Source organism: Pygocentrus nattereri, chromosome 19 (genome assembly GCF_015220715.1).
Source record: "Pygocentrus nattereri isolate fPygNat1 chromosome 19, fPygNat1.pri, whole genome shotgun sequence".
Lineage (NCBI taxonomy): Eukaryota > Metazoa > Chordata > Actinopteri > Characiformes > Serrasalmidae > Pygocentrus > Pygocentrus nattereri.
Window position 1 is genome coordinate 15,248,708 of NC_051229.1, and position 18,022 is coordinate 15,266,729.

Genomic DNA, 18,022 nt, shown 5'->3' on the forward strand with positions numbered 1-18,022 from the left:
CTCTAGACACCACATGCGTTAGATAGAGGAAACTAGCTTTGCCATTACTGAGTGGTGGCATACAGAGCAGAAATTTGTATTGATATTACAGCTCCCTTGCAAAAAGAGTTCTTTGGAGAAATGCCAGGCAGGAACTTTGGGTTCTCCAAGGAATCTTTCACTAGCTGTTTCTTTAACAGATGCCTAGCATAAAGTAGGCCTCTCACAATCATGATATGTTCGCTAAAAATTAAATGGCAATGAATAATCACAATTAACAACTTAATAGACTTCACTGTTTACTCTATAAAACTATAAAAGCCTATCGTAACCAAATTGCTAGGTGCTGATACTTAGCAGCTCTCAACTGACTACAAACTACAGCTCCAGCTCAAATAAACAACTCACTGCTGCCCTCTAAAGGTACAGCACCAGTTAGATGACAAAATGCTTCTAACTCAGTTTCTGTATGTTGTGACATAAGCTTACGATTGTGAAAGGTAAACACTGTGGGAAATAATCGGCTCCAATAATTGCGATTACACAATTATGCAACAATTGTGACAGCCCTAGCATGAAGAACGTTTTTAAAGTTTAAAGAACCTTCCACATAATTAGGTTCTGTAACCTATTAAAGGTTCTTCTTGGAACTGTGCATTGATGCACTATTTAGAAACCATTAGTTTTAAGAGTACACTGTGTGCACAATTATTAGGCAAGTGAGTATTTTGAACATATTATCTTTTTTAGGCATATTTTCTAACTCCAAGCTGGATAAACTTGAATGCTTAATGGATTTAAGGATAGCAGGTGATGTGTATCTGTGTAATGAGGGAGGGTGTGGCCTAAGGAGGTCAACACCCTATATCAAGGTGTGCATAATTATTAGGCTTTTTTCTTTAGGCAAAATGGGCCAAAAAAGAGATTTAACTGACTCTGAAAAGTTAAAAATGACCAAAAGTCCCTCAGAGGGATGCAGAACTCTTGAAATTGCTAAGATATTGGGGCGTGATCACAGAACCATCAAACGTTTTGTTGCAAATAGTCAACAGGGTCACAAGAAACGTGTTGAGAAAAAAAAGATGCAAAATAACTGCCAAGGATTTGAGAAGAATCAAGCATGAAGCTACCAGGAACCCATTATCTTCCAGTTCTGTCATATTCCAGAACTGCAACCTAGCTGGAGTATCAAGAAGTACAAGATGTTCAGTGCTCAGAGACATGGCCAAGGTAAGGAAGGTTGAAACCTGACCACCACTGAACAAGACACAAGCTGAAGCATCTAGACTGGTCCAAGAAATATCTGAAGACATATTTTTCAAAGGTTTTATGGACTGATCAAATGAGAGTGACTCTCGACGGACCAGATGGATGGGCCCGTGTCTGGATCAGTAACGGGACAGAGCTCCACTTTGAGCCAGACGCCAGCAAGGTGGAGGTGGGGTACTGGTATGGGCTGGTATTATTAAAGATGAGCTGGTTGGACCTTTTCGGGTTGAAGATGGGCTCAAAATCAACTCCCAAGCCTACTGCCAGATTTAGAACACACTTTCTTTAAGCAGTGGTACAGGAAGAATCTGCATCTTTCAAAAAGACACTGATTTTTATGCAGGACAATGCTCCATCACATGCATCCAAGTACTCCTCTGCATGGCTCACCAGTAAAGGCATTAAAGATGAAAAACTTATGACATGGCCCCCTTCCTCATCTGACCTGAACCCAACTGAGAACTTGTGGGCAATTCTTAAATGGGAGATTTACATTGAAGGAATACAGTACACCTCTCTGAACAGGGTCTGGGAGGCTGTGGTTGCTGCTGCACAAAAAGTTGATCGTCAACAGATCAAGAAACTGACAGACTCCATGAATGGAAGGCTTATCACTGTTACTGAAAAGAAGGCTGGCTATATTGGTCACTAATTTTTTTCTTTATTTCTCAGAAATGTTCATTGGAAAGCTTTGAGTTGTTCGTTTATAATTCTCACTTGAACAGATGAAAATAAAGTGAGATGGGAAAATGTGTGTTTTTCATTTAGCTGCGTAACAATTCTGCACCATTATAGTTGCCCAATAAATGTGCACATATAGATATTCTCCTAAGAAAGCCAAAATTTCACTTTATTTTTCTTAAACATTCATGTTTGAGGTTTATTAACATTTTGGATTAACTGAGAGCACTGTAGTTGGTCATTAATAAAAATAATCCTCAAAAAGAAGACTTGCCTAATAATTGTGCACACAGTGTATAGGAATGTTCTCTTTAAAATTAAAACAATGTCTTAACCTTTATATACAGAGTGGGGCATTAATCTGCTTCCACTGGGATGGTGTGTGGCCTTTACCATCATCCATATGAAGGGAAATGTCAAGGTTAGAGTCGTATGACTTCAGTGGCCCACATTTATCAAAGATCTCAAAGCAAGTCTCATCATGAGTATGATCCTTATGATCGTTCTCATTAGGATGAACCAGTGGTTTTCTGCCCCTGTTCAGCACATTTTAGTGCTCTAACACACCCACAAGAACTCGCTAATGAGCTCATTGGTTTTGTGAGGTGTGAGCACCAGAATGATAATGGCAGGGGTTGTCCAGGACCAACACTGAAACCCACTCAATCTAATTTTACATCAATGCTCTTAAAGTGAAAAGTTTGAAAAACAAGGTCCTGGCAACAAGTAACCCATGCCTGACCCAGTACATGTAAATTTGGATGCTGAAGTCCATGTAGCAGTTATCATTAGATTAGCTGCTGGGATGCGGTTGCCATAGCGATCCCTAAAAAAAACAAATATCATGACCTGTCAAAGATATTGTGTTCAAAGGTCAAGCTTTAGTCATTTTCTCTGTGGGTCTGCCTCCCAGTCTTTCAAATCTCAGGCCGCTTGACAGCGACTCTACCTTCTAGCTTTCTTTCTTCCTTCCCCTCTTTCTTTCTTTCTTTCTTTCTTTCTTTCTGTTCCGGTCTTTCTCTCTCCTCCTCATTGGAAATTGATTGTCTTCTACCATCACAAAGACACTTGTAATCTGATTGATTCTTGGGGGACCAGAGGAGGGAGAGAAAACATGGCTGCCTTGGGCTCACCTCAGCTCAGTCTCTGTCAGAGGCTCTGAAAGCCCTCGATCAACGGCAATCTGACTCAAAAAAAAAACAAAAAAAAACACAGAAAGTTGCTGAAACACTAAAAGATGACACAGCAGGTTAAGAGGGACCCAGCCACCATGCACACAGACTCGTGGGCATTGTTCCCTCTAGAGCACCATTTGAGTTGGATTAGTTTTAAAAGAGGGTGTTTTATAATGTACTTTTCTAAGGCTACGTTTACACAGCAGTTTAAACGCGAAGCGGCTGCGATGAGTTTTTTGTTTTTTTGGTACGGAAACATCAGCCTAAATATTTATGAGTCTCAGCAGCGCGAAATGATGACAAATGTCGAGTTGGACGTAAAAGTCGCATGAATTCTGATCTGGCTGTTCAGACTGAGCCGCATTGCCACAGATAGGATATAGTGCCACATTTGAAAGCATCTCAAATCGGAACTGAAAATGTCAGATTCAATGCATTTTTTTCACACAACCACACAAATGAAGGAACTCATATGAGGGAAAATATAAGATTTGGGCCACTTTTACCTGTTGTGTAAACATATGGATTAATGTATCTAAAGCATCACACTCAATGACAATAACAACAAGGAGTCTATTACTATTATTATTGGTGATGTTACCAGCCTATTACTATTAGGTTTTGATGTTACTAGAGATGGCAAACGATATCGGGCTGATATCTGCAGAAAATGCTGGATCAGACATCAGAGTGAAGAAAAATATCAGTCTGAATCCATGCTGTAACAAATCTGTCCTGAAATTGCACTCATTTGATAGCCTACATTTAGATTAAGCAGCTTTAATTTGGCTTAAATGTTAAGCTGTTTCTGACAAGATTTTTCCTCTTCAAATGAGCTCTTGGAGGGAACAATGCTTGTGGACATTACTAAGTCAAAAGACAATGATGAACATTGCTATGCGATAAGCGAACACATGGGGGCGCTGTAGCTACAGAGAGACCCTCCAAGACCTTTTATAGCATTTCAGTTTGTTATATACATTTCAAATGCAACATGAGGAGAGGATACAATGCATGCGCTTTAACAAGAGACAAAGCAACATAAATAACAAAAATGCACAGGAAAAAAAATGTAAAGAAAAAAAGATGGCTTTGTATCAATTTTGACACCTTTCCTGCCCCAATCAGCCTGTCTTTAGTTCCTCCCCCTCTCCTTGGTCAAGACGGACGAGTAATCCTGCAGTTTCTAAACACTTAAGTTTAATATCCATGCATAAAAGAATGGTCTGCATCTCCCTAATGACAGAGCTGCTGTTTCTGGATTTCTTTCTCTTTTTTTCTTATTTTTTTTCTTTTTTTTAAATATCAGAATCACTTGAACAACACACAAGAAACATTGGAACAGAATTGCATTTTCATTTGGCAACACAGAAACATAAATGACTTCGGAGGGAAAAGAAATCTAAAATAAATCAGATTTGCTCGTAGCGTCTCACTGATGGTCTCAGAAGATTGGATTTTTGTTAATGAGTCGTTATTCAATCTGCTTCCTTACGTCCAACCTAGGACTTCACTGAAGATGTACGGAGGCCTGCTGGTGACAGATCCTAATGAGTGGCTATGACCTAATAAGTAGTGGGAACAAAATAATTAAGTCGTGGCCATGACTTGATTTATACGGAATGTCATCAGCAGGGCTCCATAAAAAATGTCCTTTTATATACTTAGACTCCTCTCTTATTACACCATGAGGGTCTTATTGGAATTTTCCATTACAATTTATATGTGAACTTCAGTGATTATCCCAAATATCTGCATAATTAAATGGTTAACATATCAACAAAAGTCTTTCAGAGCGGTTTGGTGTGAAATGGCTTGTTCTAGAGAAGCTTTCAGAGCCAGAGTTGTTCACAGTGGTGGTAACAGGAATTAGATATCTGAAGAGTTTACTGCCTCTCACAAAAAAGTTATTAGATAACAGGGTTATGAATATGGTACTTTTGTAATTGTGTTTTGGTCTGAAAACATATTTTAAACAATTTATTGTAAACCATCCATGGTGGAGGGATACATAAGAGACTTTTATTATTGGTAACTATAAACTTTTAAAACTATATTATTTTACCATCATCAACAGTACACAACACTTTGAGGACAAGTGTGGGTTCTCTGGTGGTTTTGTTTAGTGAATAAAATTGCTATATTTGCACCATAGACATTGGGACCCCTGGTTCCTATTACCACCATTGTAACACCATTGTGGCTTTGTTTACAACCACTGAATACAGTATTTTTTAACAAATTAGTGGACTTCCCCTACAAGTGGTGAGATGGAGTGAAAAATTCCAGTAAGACAACCTGGGGCTGTGTCTCTAACAGTGGGCTTTTTGGCTCCTCTGAAAGGAACAGGTACCTCTGCACAACCTTTTTCTTTTGTCTTCCTAGCAACACTCCACAATTCAGGAAATCTTCATATTCTTCGCATTCAACCAAAAATAAAAGAAAAATTTAGGAAGCATGCTACTGCTGTAAAATGCAAAAAGAAAAAAATGGCGAAGCAACAAGAGAAAAGGGAACAGTATAAAGCTTCAAGTCACAATATTTCCAAAACTATTATTTAGCAATATTCATTATCTTTAGGTATCAGTACTATCATTGTTATTGTTCATTACATAGCCTTTACATTAAAGTTTTTGAGGTATATCAGAATTTTCATTGTCAACACATGCCTGCCAGATTGTACCACTAGCTGAAGGACACGTGATTGGTGGACAATCAACTGGGACTTTAATGAGATTGGCAAGATGCTTATGGATGTGATTTACAGAATGGTTTGGCAAAAATTCTTATATATAGTTTTCAACTTACTCCAGATGTAGTTGATCAAATGCTTTCCAAATGCTGCTTCTTTGTTTTAGTGCTGGAGGCTACTGTTGCTAACAAACACTAGAAGTGAACAGACACCCAAATCTTTTCTTTAAGGTCATGCAGTCTTGTCAGTGCCAAGTATGAGCTATGAAAATAAACAAAACTTCCCAGTGTAGCTGAAAACAGGTGTTGTGCCGGAGTCCCCTTGATGTGCTGTATGTTTGTGATTTCAGTTTTTTTCTGTTGATAAGTAACTATCAATATTACATTTCTTGAACTGAAGGTATATGTTTTTAATTAGAAACAATAGAAGCTGCAAACAAACTCTAGCATCCATATGCCTGCATAATGTGCATGCATGTGAAGCAAAGTCAGATTCTGTTGGAGAGTCATAATTTTGGCACAACACTGAAGTTTTCTCCATTTTCCTAGTTCACAGTTGATCAGCAAGTCATGCTGCATCCCAAACTACAATAACAGGCCTGCTCAACCTCAACGAAGACCTGGATGTGGTTTGAGCAGGCTGAGGGAAGTTCTGGAAATTAATTTACAGGAAAGATTTTGGTAACTATTGACTTATAGTGGTTAGCAACATTAGCCCTATAGCTCAAGCTCTAAACTTAAGAAGCAAAATTTAAACACCAAACATGTCTTGGCTGATCGACTACATCTGATGTAAGTGGAAAACTGCGAATTTGAATTTTCGAGGCATGTGACACTTTTGTTGATGCAATACATTTTATATGGAAATGACACAATGTGTTACTTTTTGAGTGGACACACTTCTGGTTTCTACATGCACACACATACACACTCTGTTAATACTGTAAGTCACACAAAAATATCTCTGTTAGGAGTGTGTATGTGTGTGTGTATGTGTGTAGCCAGATGTGTTTGGAGCAAGAACGCTCCTCAGTGACCCAAGCACTATTGAGATGGTAAAAAAGAGCATACATATAAATAAATCCATAAATATGTAAATAAATAAATAAATAAATAAATAAATACATAAATAAATATAAAATTAACTTTACATAAAATTTCATACAAAAACAAAGTGCTTATTTTTCAGAATGGACAGTGAGGCCCCATAGCTATCATCCCTAATACAAACCTCAATTCCAAAATAGTTGGGCCAGTAGGTAAAAATGTGAATAAAAACAGGAAGCAGTAATTTGTAAATCCACTTTAACATATACTTAGACATTTAATGTTTAACTTTAACAACTACATTGTTTAGTTTTTTTTTTTCATTCTAAAATTGATGCCTGCAACACATTCCAAAATCGGGGCAATTTAAGACTAAAAACAATGAAAAGGCGATACAGTCATATTTGGTTATAAAAAAGGCATCTAGGAAAGGCCTAATACTGAGGCTAGCTATGTTGCCTTCTAGACAACATCTTTTTCAGAGACGTCCATGCAAATTTCAACATGACAGCACCAAACCACATTTGGTTTTACAACAGCATGACTGCATAATCAGATATAGTGCAGTGCAGGTGCTAGAATGGCCTGCCTGCAGTGTAGACCTGTCTCCCATTAAAAATGTTTGGGGCAATATGAAGCATAAAATATCACAACAAAGCTGAAGCCTTGTAAAAAGGAGGAGTTGCAAATAAATCCACTTTTGAAGCTGGATCAATTGTCTTCAGTCCCCAAATGATTACTAAGTGCTGTTAAAAAGAAAGGTGATGTTGCACAGTGGTAAACATGCTCCTGTTTTTTGGAATGTGCTGCAGGCATCAAATTAAGAATATAATTGCAAAACAATATATATTTTTTAAACATCAAATATTGTTTTCAAATAGAATTTACCTATCAGTGGCTTCTGTTTTTATTTGCATTTCACATACGGTCCCACTTTTTTGGAATTGGTTTTTACTAGCACATGAGAATTATGCTATTATGTATTTAGAAAAGTGTGTGTGGGTGTGTGTTTTTGTGTCCAGAGCAATCCCACCCGTGGTTGAAGGAAAAAGGCACTCAACATGTACTGCATAGGAGCCACCTCCTTCACCGTGGCATAATGCAGTCTGATTGCTCTGTATGTGTGTGGATCTGTCTGAGTGCATTTGTATGAAGAATCACATTGTCGCTACATTAATATCACATTGGTATAAGACAGTGTGTGTGTGTGTGTGTGTGTGTGTGTGGTGTGTGTGTGTGTGTATCAAGCAACACATGGAGATGAATAGAGGGGAATGGAGGGTATGATTTGGTAGAACTGGCAGGCTGAAGTATCTTTGGTATCAGTGGCTGTGTCACATGTGCCACTATTATTCTGTGAGGTAGCCGCACTGGTTCTCACTACAAACGATGTGTGTATGCGTGTTCAGATTTTTTTTTTCACATTTTTGCTTCACATTTGACTCTGAAACAACATTGTTTAAGAACCTTGCTTTAAAAAAAACACCTCTAAACCTCTCTGGCTCTCAGTCACTGACAAATGTTGCGTATGACCTTTTGCCCACTTTGCGTCCATGTTTGATGCTACAAATGTATATTTGGCCTTTCTCCATGACAGCACTCTCTGTCCAGCTGAAGTTCCAGCTTAAGTTGATGATGGCCAGCTGTTCTCCAGCATCCTGCTTGATAACATCAACTGGTAGGGCTTTGCGTAAAGCTTTGATTGACAAATAACATTTTTTTACACAAACAGAATTTCCCCAACCTCAGATCAGGACCTTGACATCATCGGTGATGATTCTAAATCTGAGCCGCATCCAAAACACATCCAGTTCAGAGGTCAGAGAGGTTGAAGTTCAGAGGTTGCTCCAGCTAGGAGTCCATCTTCACAAACACCGTCCTATTCCAGTATACACAACGACCCTTTTTTCTCACGACGGTTGTAAAGCCACTTTTGCTTCATCTTCTTCGCAACTTCGTTAACAAGGTGCTTCTTTACTTGTAGTTTATGCACAACAGAGCACAAAGAGTTACATTTAATAGAAACTTTGTGTCTATGGTACTAATTACCCGCATTGTTATTATAGAGGAAAAAGACAGAAAGAAGGAGATAGTTGGGGTAAAAAGGGGTTGGTAAGGGCCAGGAAGGGAAAGGAAGAAAGACAGAAGGATGAGAAGAATATTTACATTTCATTTGCAGTAACTTTTGATGTGTTTTTGGAGCTTTTGTAACCTTGTGGAGCTATTTCGACACATTTGATGTCAGGAATGAGTGGAATTCACCCAGCATTGGGTCGGTTTTGCATGATTTGTCGGTTAAATCTGGTACAGACCCTCGTACCTTACAGAATGGAGAGCGGGAAGAGAGGGATTTGGAGAGTGTTGCGGCTCGGAGCCACACCATCCTCCATGATTATCATTAAGGCAACTGTCATTGGCACTCAATCATACAGTGACATTTTACCTTTTACATTTGGCCACTAGACACTGCCTTCCTCCAAATATAGGAGAAAGCAAGCAGCAGCTGTACTCTACCCTACTCCCTTTGAGTAATGATTGTTTCTTCTTTTTTATCTTTGGTAAATTAAAATACCTTTGGATATAAACATCAAACCTCATGCAAAATCAAAAGGTTAGCATTTCAGGTTAATCCACAGATGGCATGGCACTCATAATTTTGCTTGGCCCCCTAAACACTCATGAAATGATGAGATTGCAATGGTTCCGTAACATAAAATTCAGAGGTCAAGGCTGTAGTTTGTCCAGTGGGTGGCACCATTGCTCTGTGCATGAGGAGCGACTCTGGTCTGCCCCCGTGGGCTAAAATGATTCTGCGGGGGCCAACACAGAGGACTGATTGATTCTTCCCATCCCTTTCTCATTGTGCTGAAGCAAGAGCACGGAGCCACGCTGGCAGTGAAAGAAAAAAATGAGACTCGATCAAGAAAAATCAGGACAGAAAAACATGGCCTGAGAATTTAGACATCTGGTGCGTCTGAGGCATATGATTGTGACACACAAACTAAATTCTCACAACCAGTCACCATGACTATTATCAAGGATCAAACTTGAAGGGGTGAAAGAAAGGAAAAGCTGATTGAAACATAAGATTATGCAAATTGTGATGAGCTGAGCAGGTTTAGCAGTGAAACATCAGAACAAAACCTTCTGGTTTTGCCTCACTGATTACATAGAACAATAGGGGCATGTGCTGGGATGCTTATTGCCATCTCTTCCTTATTCATTCCTAAGACAAAGGTCCTGGAACACAAGTTCAACGTAAAGACCGGCTCTAAGAACGAAGGGCAATGACGACCTGAACTCTAAAGGCTTAAATATCAAGCCCATCAAACTTCAGACCAGGCCTTATGCCTTCTTTGGGCAAATGAGAAAAAGTAAAGGATGCCATATTGAAAATAAAACCTCTGCATCCTAAAGCAAACTTCAGAACCAACCAAATAAATAAATACATAAACCACAGGCTAAAAGACCGGAGCATGCCCTCGGACCCCCTTATCATTGGTCGTAGAGCAGCTTGTGTCCAAGTGGAGCTCTTGAGGGGCATCCGGTATTGGCCATGCCCCAGCCGAGCAGGTTGAGGTTTCTCAAGCTTCAATGGACACCAGAGATGAACGTGTTGCTGCTGCTGCCACTGCTGGTCTGGACACACTAAAATGTGCCAGAGCTCCAACCAGTGGCGGCTGCAGGAGGCCAGGTGCTCAGGCCTTGGAGAACGTGGTGGCAGAGGTGCCTGGTTGGCCTGGGCTGGCATTGGGGTCCTCGTGCCAGCGGTCCACGCAACGGCGGCGGGCATTCATGAAGAAGTTGCTGACGGTGGAGAGCTCCAGGCCCAGCTGCTGTGAGATGGTGATCTGCATCTCTTTGCTCGGCCGCTTGTTCTCCTTGAAGATGGCGATGAGCGTGCGCCGCTGCAGGTCAGTGAAGACTAGCCGCTGCTTCTTTGGCGCCAGGCTGCGGTCCTTGTGCTGCTCCTGCTCCTTTCTCTTACAAGCTGCACGGCCAGTAGAGACAAAGAGAAAGAGAGAGTCAGATAGACTTAGTCAAAATGTAAGATACATATATGATACATATACCACCTTTTCCACTGGTCATGGTGCTGAGCGTAGCATACACAAAGACAAAAAAGTGAAATACTTAGAAACTGAAAAACCAGTCAAGGCTTATAGGATTAGAAGTAGAATTGGCCAAATAAGATGGTAATTGAAGGAAAAATCAAATTTACGCAACTTCGGCCTTAATCGAAATCACCACATATTTGCCTCAAACTGCATTGTGTTGAATACTTTCAAAAAGACTTGCTAATGCATATATGCAGGTATACAGTGCATACTAACCTCTAAGGACACTGATGTCCTGTATGCCCACCTAAACATGGCCCGAGATATGTTCATGACTATATGTGTATTTTGCGCTTGGCTTTGATTTGACCATTAGCATGGAGATCAAATGCTTCACATTTGTCAAATCACGAGTCACATCCTTTATGTGTTTCAATGTTTTCTGCTGTTCTTTTTTATTGGTGTTGAGCTCTGAGTTCACATCTAAAATTAATATAATTCTAGCTAGCTAGCAGCTGGCTAATATATTCTATATATATATCCTCTACAGAAAACTAATTTCAATGTGATATATTTTTGTGCATAATTTCTATTTATTTGCTGAGTTTGACATACCAGATATAGAATAAAATAAGACATAAAACATAAAATTTGCCATAATTTTTGCTCAGTCCATGTTTTTTTGTTTTTTTTTAAATATGTTAAAATCAGCAGACGTATGTTCTCTGTAGAGAAAATATTAACTTATTTCCACTTAGGAAACCAAAAAAAATCTTTTTTTTGATCAGGAGTGCATAAACATTTGCATACCTCTGTACTGTAGTGTACTGGATTTTTGCACATGACTTTTATATTATTATTTAGTTATAAAGTATGTGATGCAAGGGTGTGTGCTCCATGTGTGGACAGGTGCACACATATTAGGGCACAGTAAACCCATCTATTCAGAGCCTATCTATAAAAACTGACAAAAGTATAGACCAAATTCAGCCTTCCAATTAGTTGTTACTACTGTTTTTAGCTATGCCCATTTTTCTTAATAGCAGTATGTCATACAGTGTCAAAAATCACATAAGCAAGTCTTCCACATAACAATAATCACATACGTTTCCATTATTTGTCAGCTATGCCAGTCTCATAACCCCACTGCAAATCAAAGGTGCAATCTTCAGACACACATGGTTGAACAGCAAAGGGTAAGGGGAAAACTACATAAATCAGCTTTTTCATTGAAGCATCGCTTTAATCAAATCAAAATAGTAAATTTTTGTCTTTGTTTATGAAACTGATGACCATGTTCACTGTAAAAACATGAATTGATGAATGTATGGAGATTTCTAATGTGTGTGTGTGTGTGTGTGTGTGTGTGTGTGTGTGTGTGTGTGTGTGTGTGTGTGTGTGTGTCTTTTATAGGAAGAGCCCATCCTCAGGGACTCATAGCAGAGAACCCTCGAGCAAAATCCGCTCTCCTTCTCCAAGCTGTTTGCAGTCATTGAGAGGATTTACATTCATGTGCTAGTGCTCACCTTCAACCATGCAGACCACCACTACATATAAGAGGCTACCATATGGCTGCAGACGAAGCCAGATTGCCTATAAACTACAGCAGTGGAAGAAGCAGCCAATAAAGATACACAGTTGTAAGCAAACGTTAGGGTGCTCCTGGTCAAATGGCATGTTTTGTTGATTTTCTTAGTGAAAACTGAGTTAAAACACCCTCTAAAGTGAACTGCATATGCAAAAAGGTCTGTGCAAAAATTAGAAATTCAGTAAATAAGTAAAATTTGTACACTAAAATTTTCCATAATTAGATGTGTTCCCTGCAGAGCATGTGCTCATTTAACCGGAGGTGTTATACTGTTATACTGACTGTATACTGTCATCATTTGCTTTATAGTAAATTAACACCCAAGCAGTCCATAAAAAGCCAAAATCAGATATTTTAAATGTTATATTGGAAATTTTATGAGAAGTCTGGTCTGAATGGACCATTGCTATTAAAAGGCCTATGTTGCTTCTGCAGTTGCGCTGCAGTCTGCATTAATACTTGTAAGCAGACCAAACAGCATGGGTAAAATGTATGAATTTTATTCAAATGTGAACTTATGGACATAATATTTCTGTTCCCAACACAATCTGTAGTTTTCCATTATTTAAAAATGTTTATTCTTATTATACATATTAGCTAAACACTGCATTGTGAAAATGACAGTGTACATATATATGGAGAGAGAGTGCTTATAATAGGATACAATAGGACATATTCATTTATGATGAAAGCTCAGTGAGGCTGAAAGAAAAAATGATCAGCTAACCTCCCTGTTACTCTGTTATTATTTACTCAACAAAATGTCCGTAACCCTCTTCTTAGAGCTTGGATGTCTTTATAATGTGGACAAAGGAATAAAAGATAAAAAGATCCAAACATGTCTGCTCTTGTACTCTGATCTGTATTTCCTGCTTTTTTCTGTCTATAATTTCAACCCTCTCCGTTTTACAAATGTCCATCACCCTCTTTCTCTCTCAGCCTCTTTCTGTCTCTTTCTCTCTCACACATGCACTCACGCTTTGCTGCTTCTCTGTGTGTGTGTGTGTGTGTGTGTGTGTGTGTGTGTGTGTGTGTGTGTGTGTGTTGCGGTGAGGGTTCCCCCAGTGAGATTGTGCTGAGAGTGTGAAAGCCAGGCCCTGGCGCTGTATGTCTAATTACAGAGAGCCATGAGCCGATCGATTTCTCCTACACAGTCAAATCTGTTTACTGCTGCCATCTAAAGCAACTGCACGCTCATCCATCATTTTCATATACCACTGCACATCACACATACATGAACACACTGTGATGCAAAGACATAAAGGCTTAAACTGTCTTCACAGCACACACACAAACACACACACACACACACACAGTGTTGTCTAGGCTATCATCTTTTGTAGGATTATATGGACAATTTAAGTACAAAGATCTCCACCTGTTTTGCTCTTTGTTCATACAATTATACAAATAGAGTAAACACAAATACACAGCCTATATATGTATAACATGCATGCAGGACCTGGTAGACCACTAAAACTGTCCCCATCAGATAAACAGCACTCTCCTCTCTGAGAGAAAGGAGAAAATCAAGCTCCACTCTTGCTTCAGATCTGAAAAAAATCCACAGGTGTTTCTGTCCATCCTTCCACTGTGAGAAGACAATTCAGCACTATGGATCTGAAAGGATGTGTAGCTGTAAATAAGCCCTTACTGAGAAGAGGAAATAGATACAAAAGAAGAACAAAAGCTTTTGGTGTTCTCAGAACAATGAACTGACCAGTCCAGAGTCTAGACATCAACATCACTGAATGTGTTTGGGATTACGTGAGAGACAGGAAATACAGAACTTTGGAGGTGTGGAAAAACATGCTTGCAGATTTCTTTGAAAATTTGAAAAGAATGGAAGCTGTGATCAAGATAATGCACTTTCCTGACAATGAAAAATGAATCACTTAATCAAACCGAATGAGCTTTCTGAATAAAAAATCATTCAGCGGTGGTTGATCTCCGATTTTTTCACAGTACTGCACGCTGTTAGAAATAAAGGTCTATTTTTCATTCATGAGTACGAACAATTTATATATGAAGATACACACACACACACACACACACATACACACACACATATATATACATACACACACACACACATGACATTATTACCACCTCCTTATGCTCATTGTCCATTTTATCAGCTCCACTTACTATATAGGTGCACTTTGTAGTTCTACAATTACAGACTGCAATCCATCTGTTTCTCTGCATATATATATATATATATATATATATATATATATATATATACCATATAGGGTGTAGTGCATATCAGGTCCACTCTGGGTATATGTCCTAGCACTAGCGTGCATATATAATTGCACGTTGCACTCTTGATGGAACTGCATGGTGCTGATGCTGTACAGAGAGATGGCCAATAAAGCCGTTAATTCCAGCTGCACAGTTTGACCACAAGCTCCCAAAACCGTATTGGGGAGAGACCACGTTGCTGTAAAATGATAAAAGTGTACAAAAACAGCGCTGCCCATAATGAATCGCGGCTGTGTTCTGACCTATATTTAGAGCTCTTTTGTCCGGTTGCGTCTCGGTTTTTCGGTATCGAGCGCGAGACTGTAGCGCGTTTCGCTCGTTCCCACATTCCGCCTCCTGATGTCCCCCCGTTCCGGCGCGGCTCTCGCGCCTCCCCGAGCGCCGCGCGCACTGGGCTCGAGGGATCAATATGGATCGATCGCGCGGGAAGGGGGCCCTGATTACTGGACCACGTGCGCAGGAGAAAACAGAGGAAAATCGATCATTGCAGCTTTTAGGGCAACAGCCGAGCGTAGACAGAAAGAAGAAAGACGCACATTCTGCCTCATGCATTAGAGGCCGGGCCTCGCTGGAGAAAATGCTATAAAAATCCATCTAAAATGTTCAAAACCTTTGGCACGTAGCGCCATAAATGACGGCTCAAGCCTGCATCCCAATCATATGGATTCTTTCTGGTATAGCCTAGATTCTGTAGCCTGTTTTTTCACCTTTCAGAAATCCAAACCTGGACGACGATATTTCAGTTTATCATTATCGCTGACTGTGGACCAAAGCCCTACACGCTTAAGATGGTTCTTTAAGAGTTCTTTAGTAAAGACGATGGTTCTACGTATGAGTACGAGTATGAGTTCTTCATAGAAACACGTCCGTGCTTAAACGACTCTTTGCATGGTGAAACGGTTCTTCAGATTGTATATTCTATATACAACCATACCCTATACATCCTTTAAAAATATTGTTCTTCAAGGGTTCCTTTAGTAAAGGTAATGGTTCTGAATAGAACCATGAACACTTAACATTTACATGCTTAAATGACTCTTGGCGTGGTGAAATGGCTCTTCAGATTCTGTATATACCTCGTGGTTCTAAATAAAGCCATTTCCTTTAATAAAGAACCTTTGAAGAACCATCTTTTTAAGAGTGCATAAGAACAGTGGGCGCGTAAACAGAGGAACGGCATTAGGCCAACCTTTCAGCAGAACTCTCCCCACGGTCTAATTTCACGCCTAACCTATTCTAATCTCCTGGGTCAAACAGCTTTGAGTGAATGCAATACAGTTATGAAGCGCTTGATGTGCGCAAAGCGTAATTACAGCAAATGTATGAGAAGCAAACGCACTTATTTCACAGGCAAACGCAGATTTACTGGTGTGTTTTGCTCGCAGCTCGCAGCTCACAGCTTGTTCACACTTTCTTACAGGAACACAAACCGCACATGAAACATTCTCAGCTCACTTGTCTACGCGAATCACACGTAGATTTGCATATTGGTGGTGAGCCGTGCATGCAGTGCACGTGTGCTGCTGGTTAAATATGATGCAGATACTTTTGTTGACACTTTGTTCTTCATTTCTTTAGTTTATTTATTTATTTATTTATTTATTTATTTATTAGTGCACTAGCCTACAACAAGACACAGTGAAAATACAAGCGTAAGGCCTTTTCAGACAATCACGTGATCACCCTTGTTTCCACATTTATCTGCAGCTGTAGGTGCTTTACTATTTTAAAGCGCCATTTGACCAGTTTGATGTGTAATGATGCGTTTTTGAAGAGTTTAAGAACTTGCATTTCTTCACAGTGGTGCCAGGGGTTAGAATCCCTATAATGCAAATAAAGCCCCTTTATTATCCAAATCCACCAGTGAACCTGCAGGTGTCATCTGAGTTAATGTGTAATACTGATGATGGTGCAATGAGGAAATCTGAAAAGCTGTTTTCTTTGTGCACAAGTTTGCCTTTAGTGCTGCGCATGCGCAATAAAAACAGGCCAAAGCCTTATTTCAAAACTGCTGTAAAACAATGTTCCAGCGTATTCACAAACATTTCCTAACACTTCATATCTTTCTATGAGGCACCTTCAGAGACAATAAACTCTTCAGACGTCTGGTTCCAATCAGCACCACTGTCAGCAATGTTAACTCAGTTTCTCTAGAATGGAGCATTTCACACCCAGCCACTCTGACTGACTGTGTACACTCTTAATAATCTTAATTATCCAGAAATTTTGAAAAATCGGTGTAATTCCCCTTTGGGTCTGCACTATACTTTGCAGCGATGCACCACCCTCACTGGTGGTCTCATGCTCTATAACCCGAAGACCAGCCCAGTCGCAGTTCTGCAGCTTTATGAAGAAAAAATCGCGCACCAAATAAGATCAGCTTATTGGGCTCGCAGATTCCCTCACAACTGCATTTACAGCTAAACGCATTCATTCACGCAATGTATCTGAACTTCAAGTACGGCTAACGAGGTTTTCCTCTCTCTGGGTGTTGGATCCCGTTAGGCTCTTAGATTCACGACTCCACGCGTTAAACCTGATTAATCTTTATGGTATTACGTAGTATTACAGTCATGAGAAAGGATTTCAGAAGAACGCCAAGGGAAAAGATAAGCAGCTCAGTTCAGACTCACAGACGGTCAACCAGATTTGAGTTCAGTTGTTTGGACTATTGGTTTGTGTCTGGAGAAAACGCGCTTAAATGCGTTTAAACAAGTTAGCTTCCAAAAACTGCTTTGGGGAAAAGCCCTACACTGAATAACTAAAATGATTGAATAAATCCCTGGTCGTTGTTTTTATACTTTTTAAGATCCAGAGATGATTGCCAGAAGCCTCGAGAGGAAACGCCGAAGCTGGGCTGCTTAAAGGAGCCCTTTACTGACACCTGTCTGCATTTCATCAGCACATCATATTAAGCCTCGTCGTTTCTGAATCATCGTTGCTTCAATTGTTGGAATTTTCTTACAGAATAATATTAGTCCCGCCATCGATTGACCTGCGCTTTTAAGTCCATTTCATGGAGCATTTATTTAATTCAGTCCCCCATGCCAAGCTTTCTCTGGCTCCGAGCTCGGGACTCAATAGTCTGTAATGGAATGAGTGAGTGTTGGCGCTAATATACTGATAATTTAATACATAATGTCTGTTTTCCTTAGTAAGCCATTACTTCCAGGCATTTTACAATGCCAACAACATGTTCGCTTCTTTGTCTTCCTCTCGGCGCAATTCATTTCAGCAGAAGTAAATGCTCACCTGTAACACGTGGC

The 18,022-nt window shown here is 39.7% G+C and overlaps 1 protein-coding gene across 4 annotated transcripts in view; it reads right to left on the reverse strand.

Moving 5' to 3' along the window:
• Positions 1 to 9,424: 9,424 nt before the first annotated feature.
• onecut3b (one cut homeobox 3b) overlaps positions 9,425 to 18,022 on the reverse strand; it is a 32,966-nt gene continuing 24,368 nt past the window's right edge. For all 4 annotated transcript variants that reach the window (XM_037531186.1, XM_037531184.1, XM_017697048.2 and 1 more), the window contains exon 3: positions 9,425 to 10,833. In XM_037531186.1, coding sequence (XP_037387083.1) covers positions 10,541 to 10,833 — 293 coding nt within the window. In that variant the 3' untranslated portion in view covers positions 9,425 to 10,540. The remainder of the gene's footprint in view (positions 10,834 to 18,022) is intronic.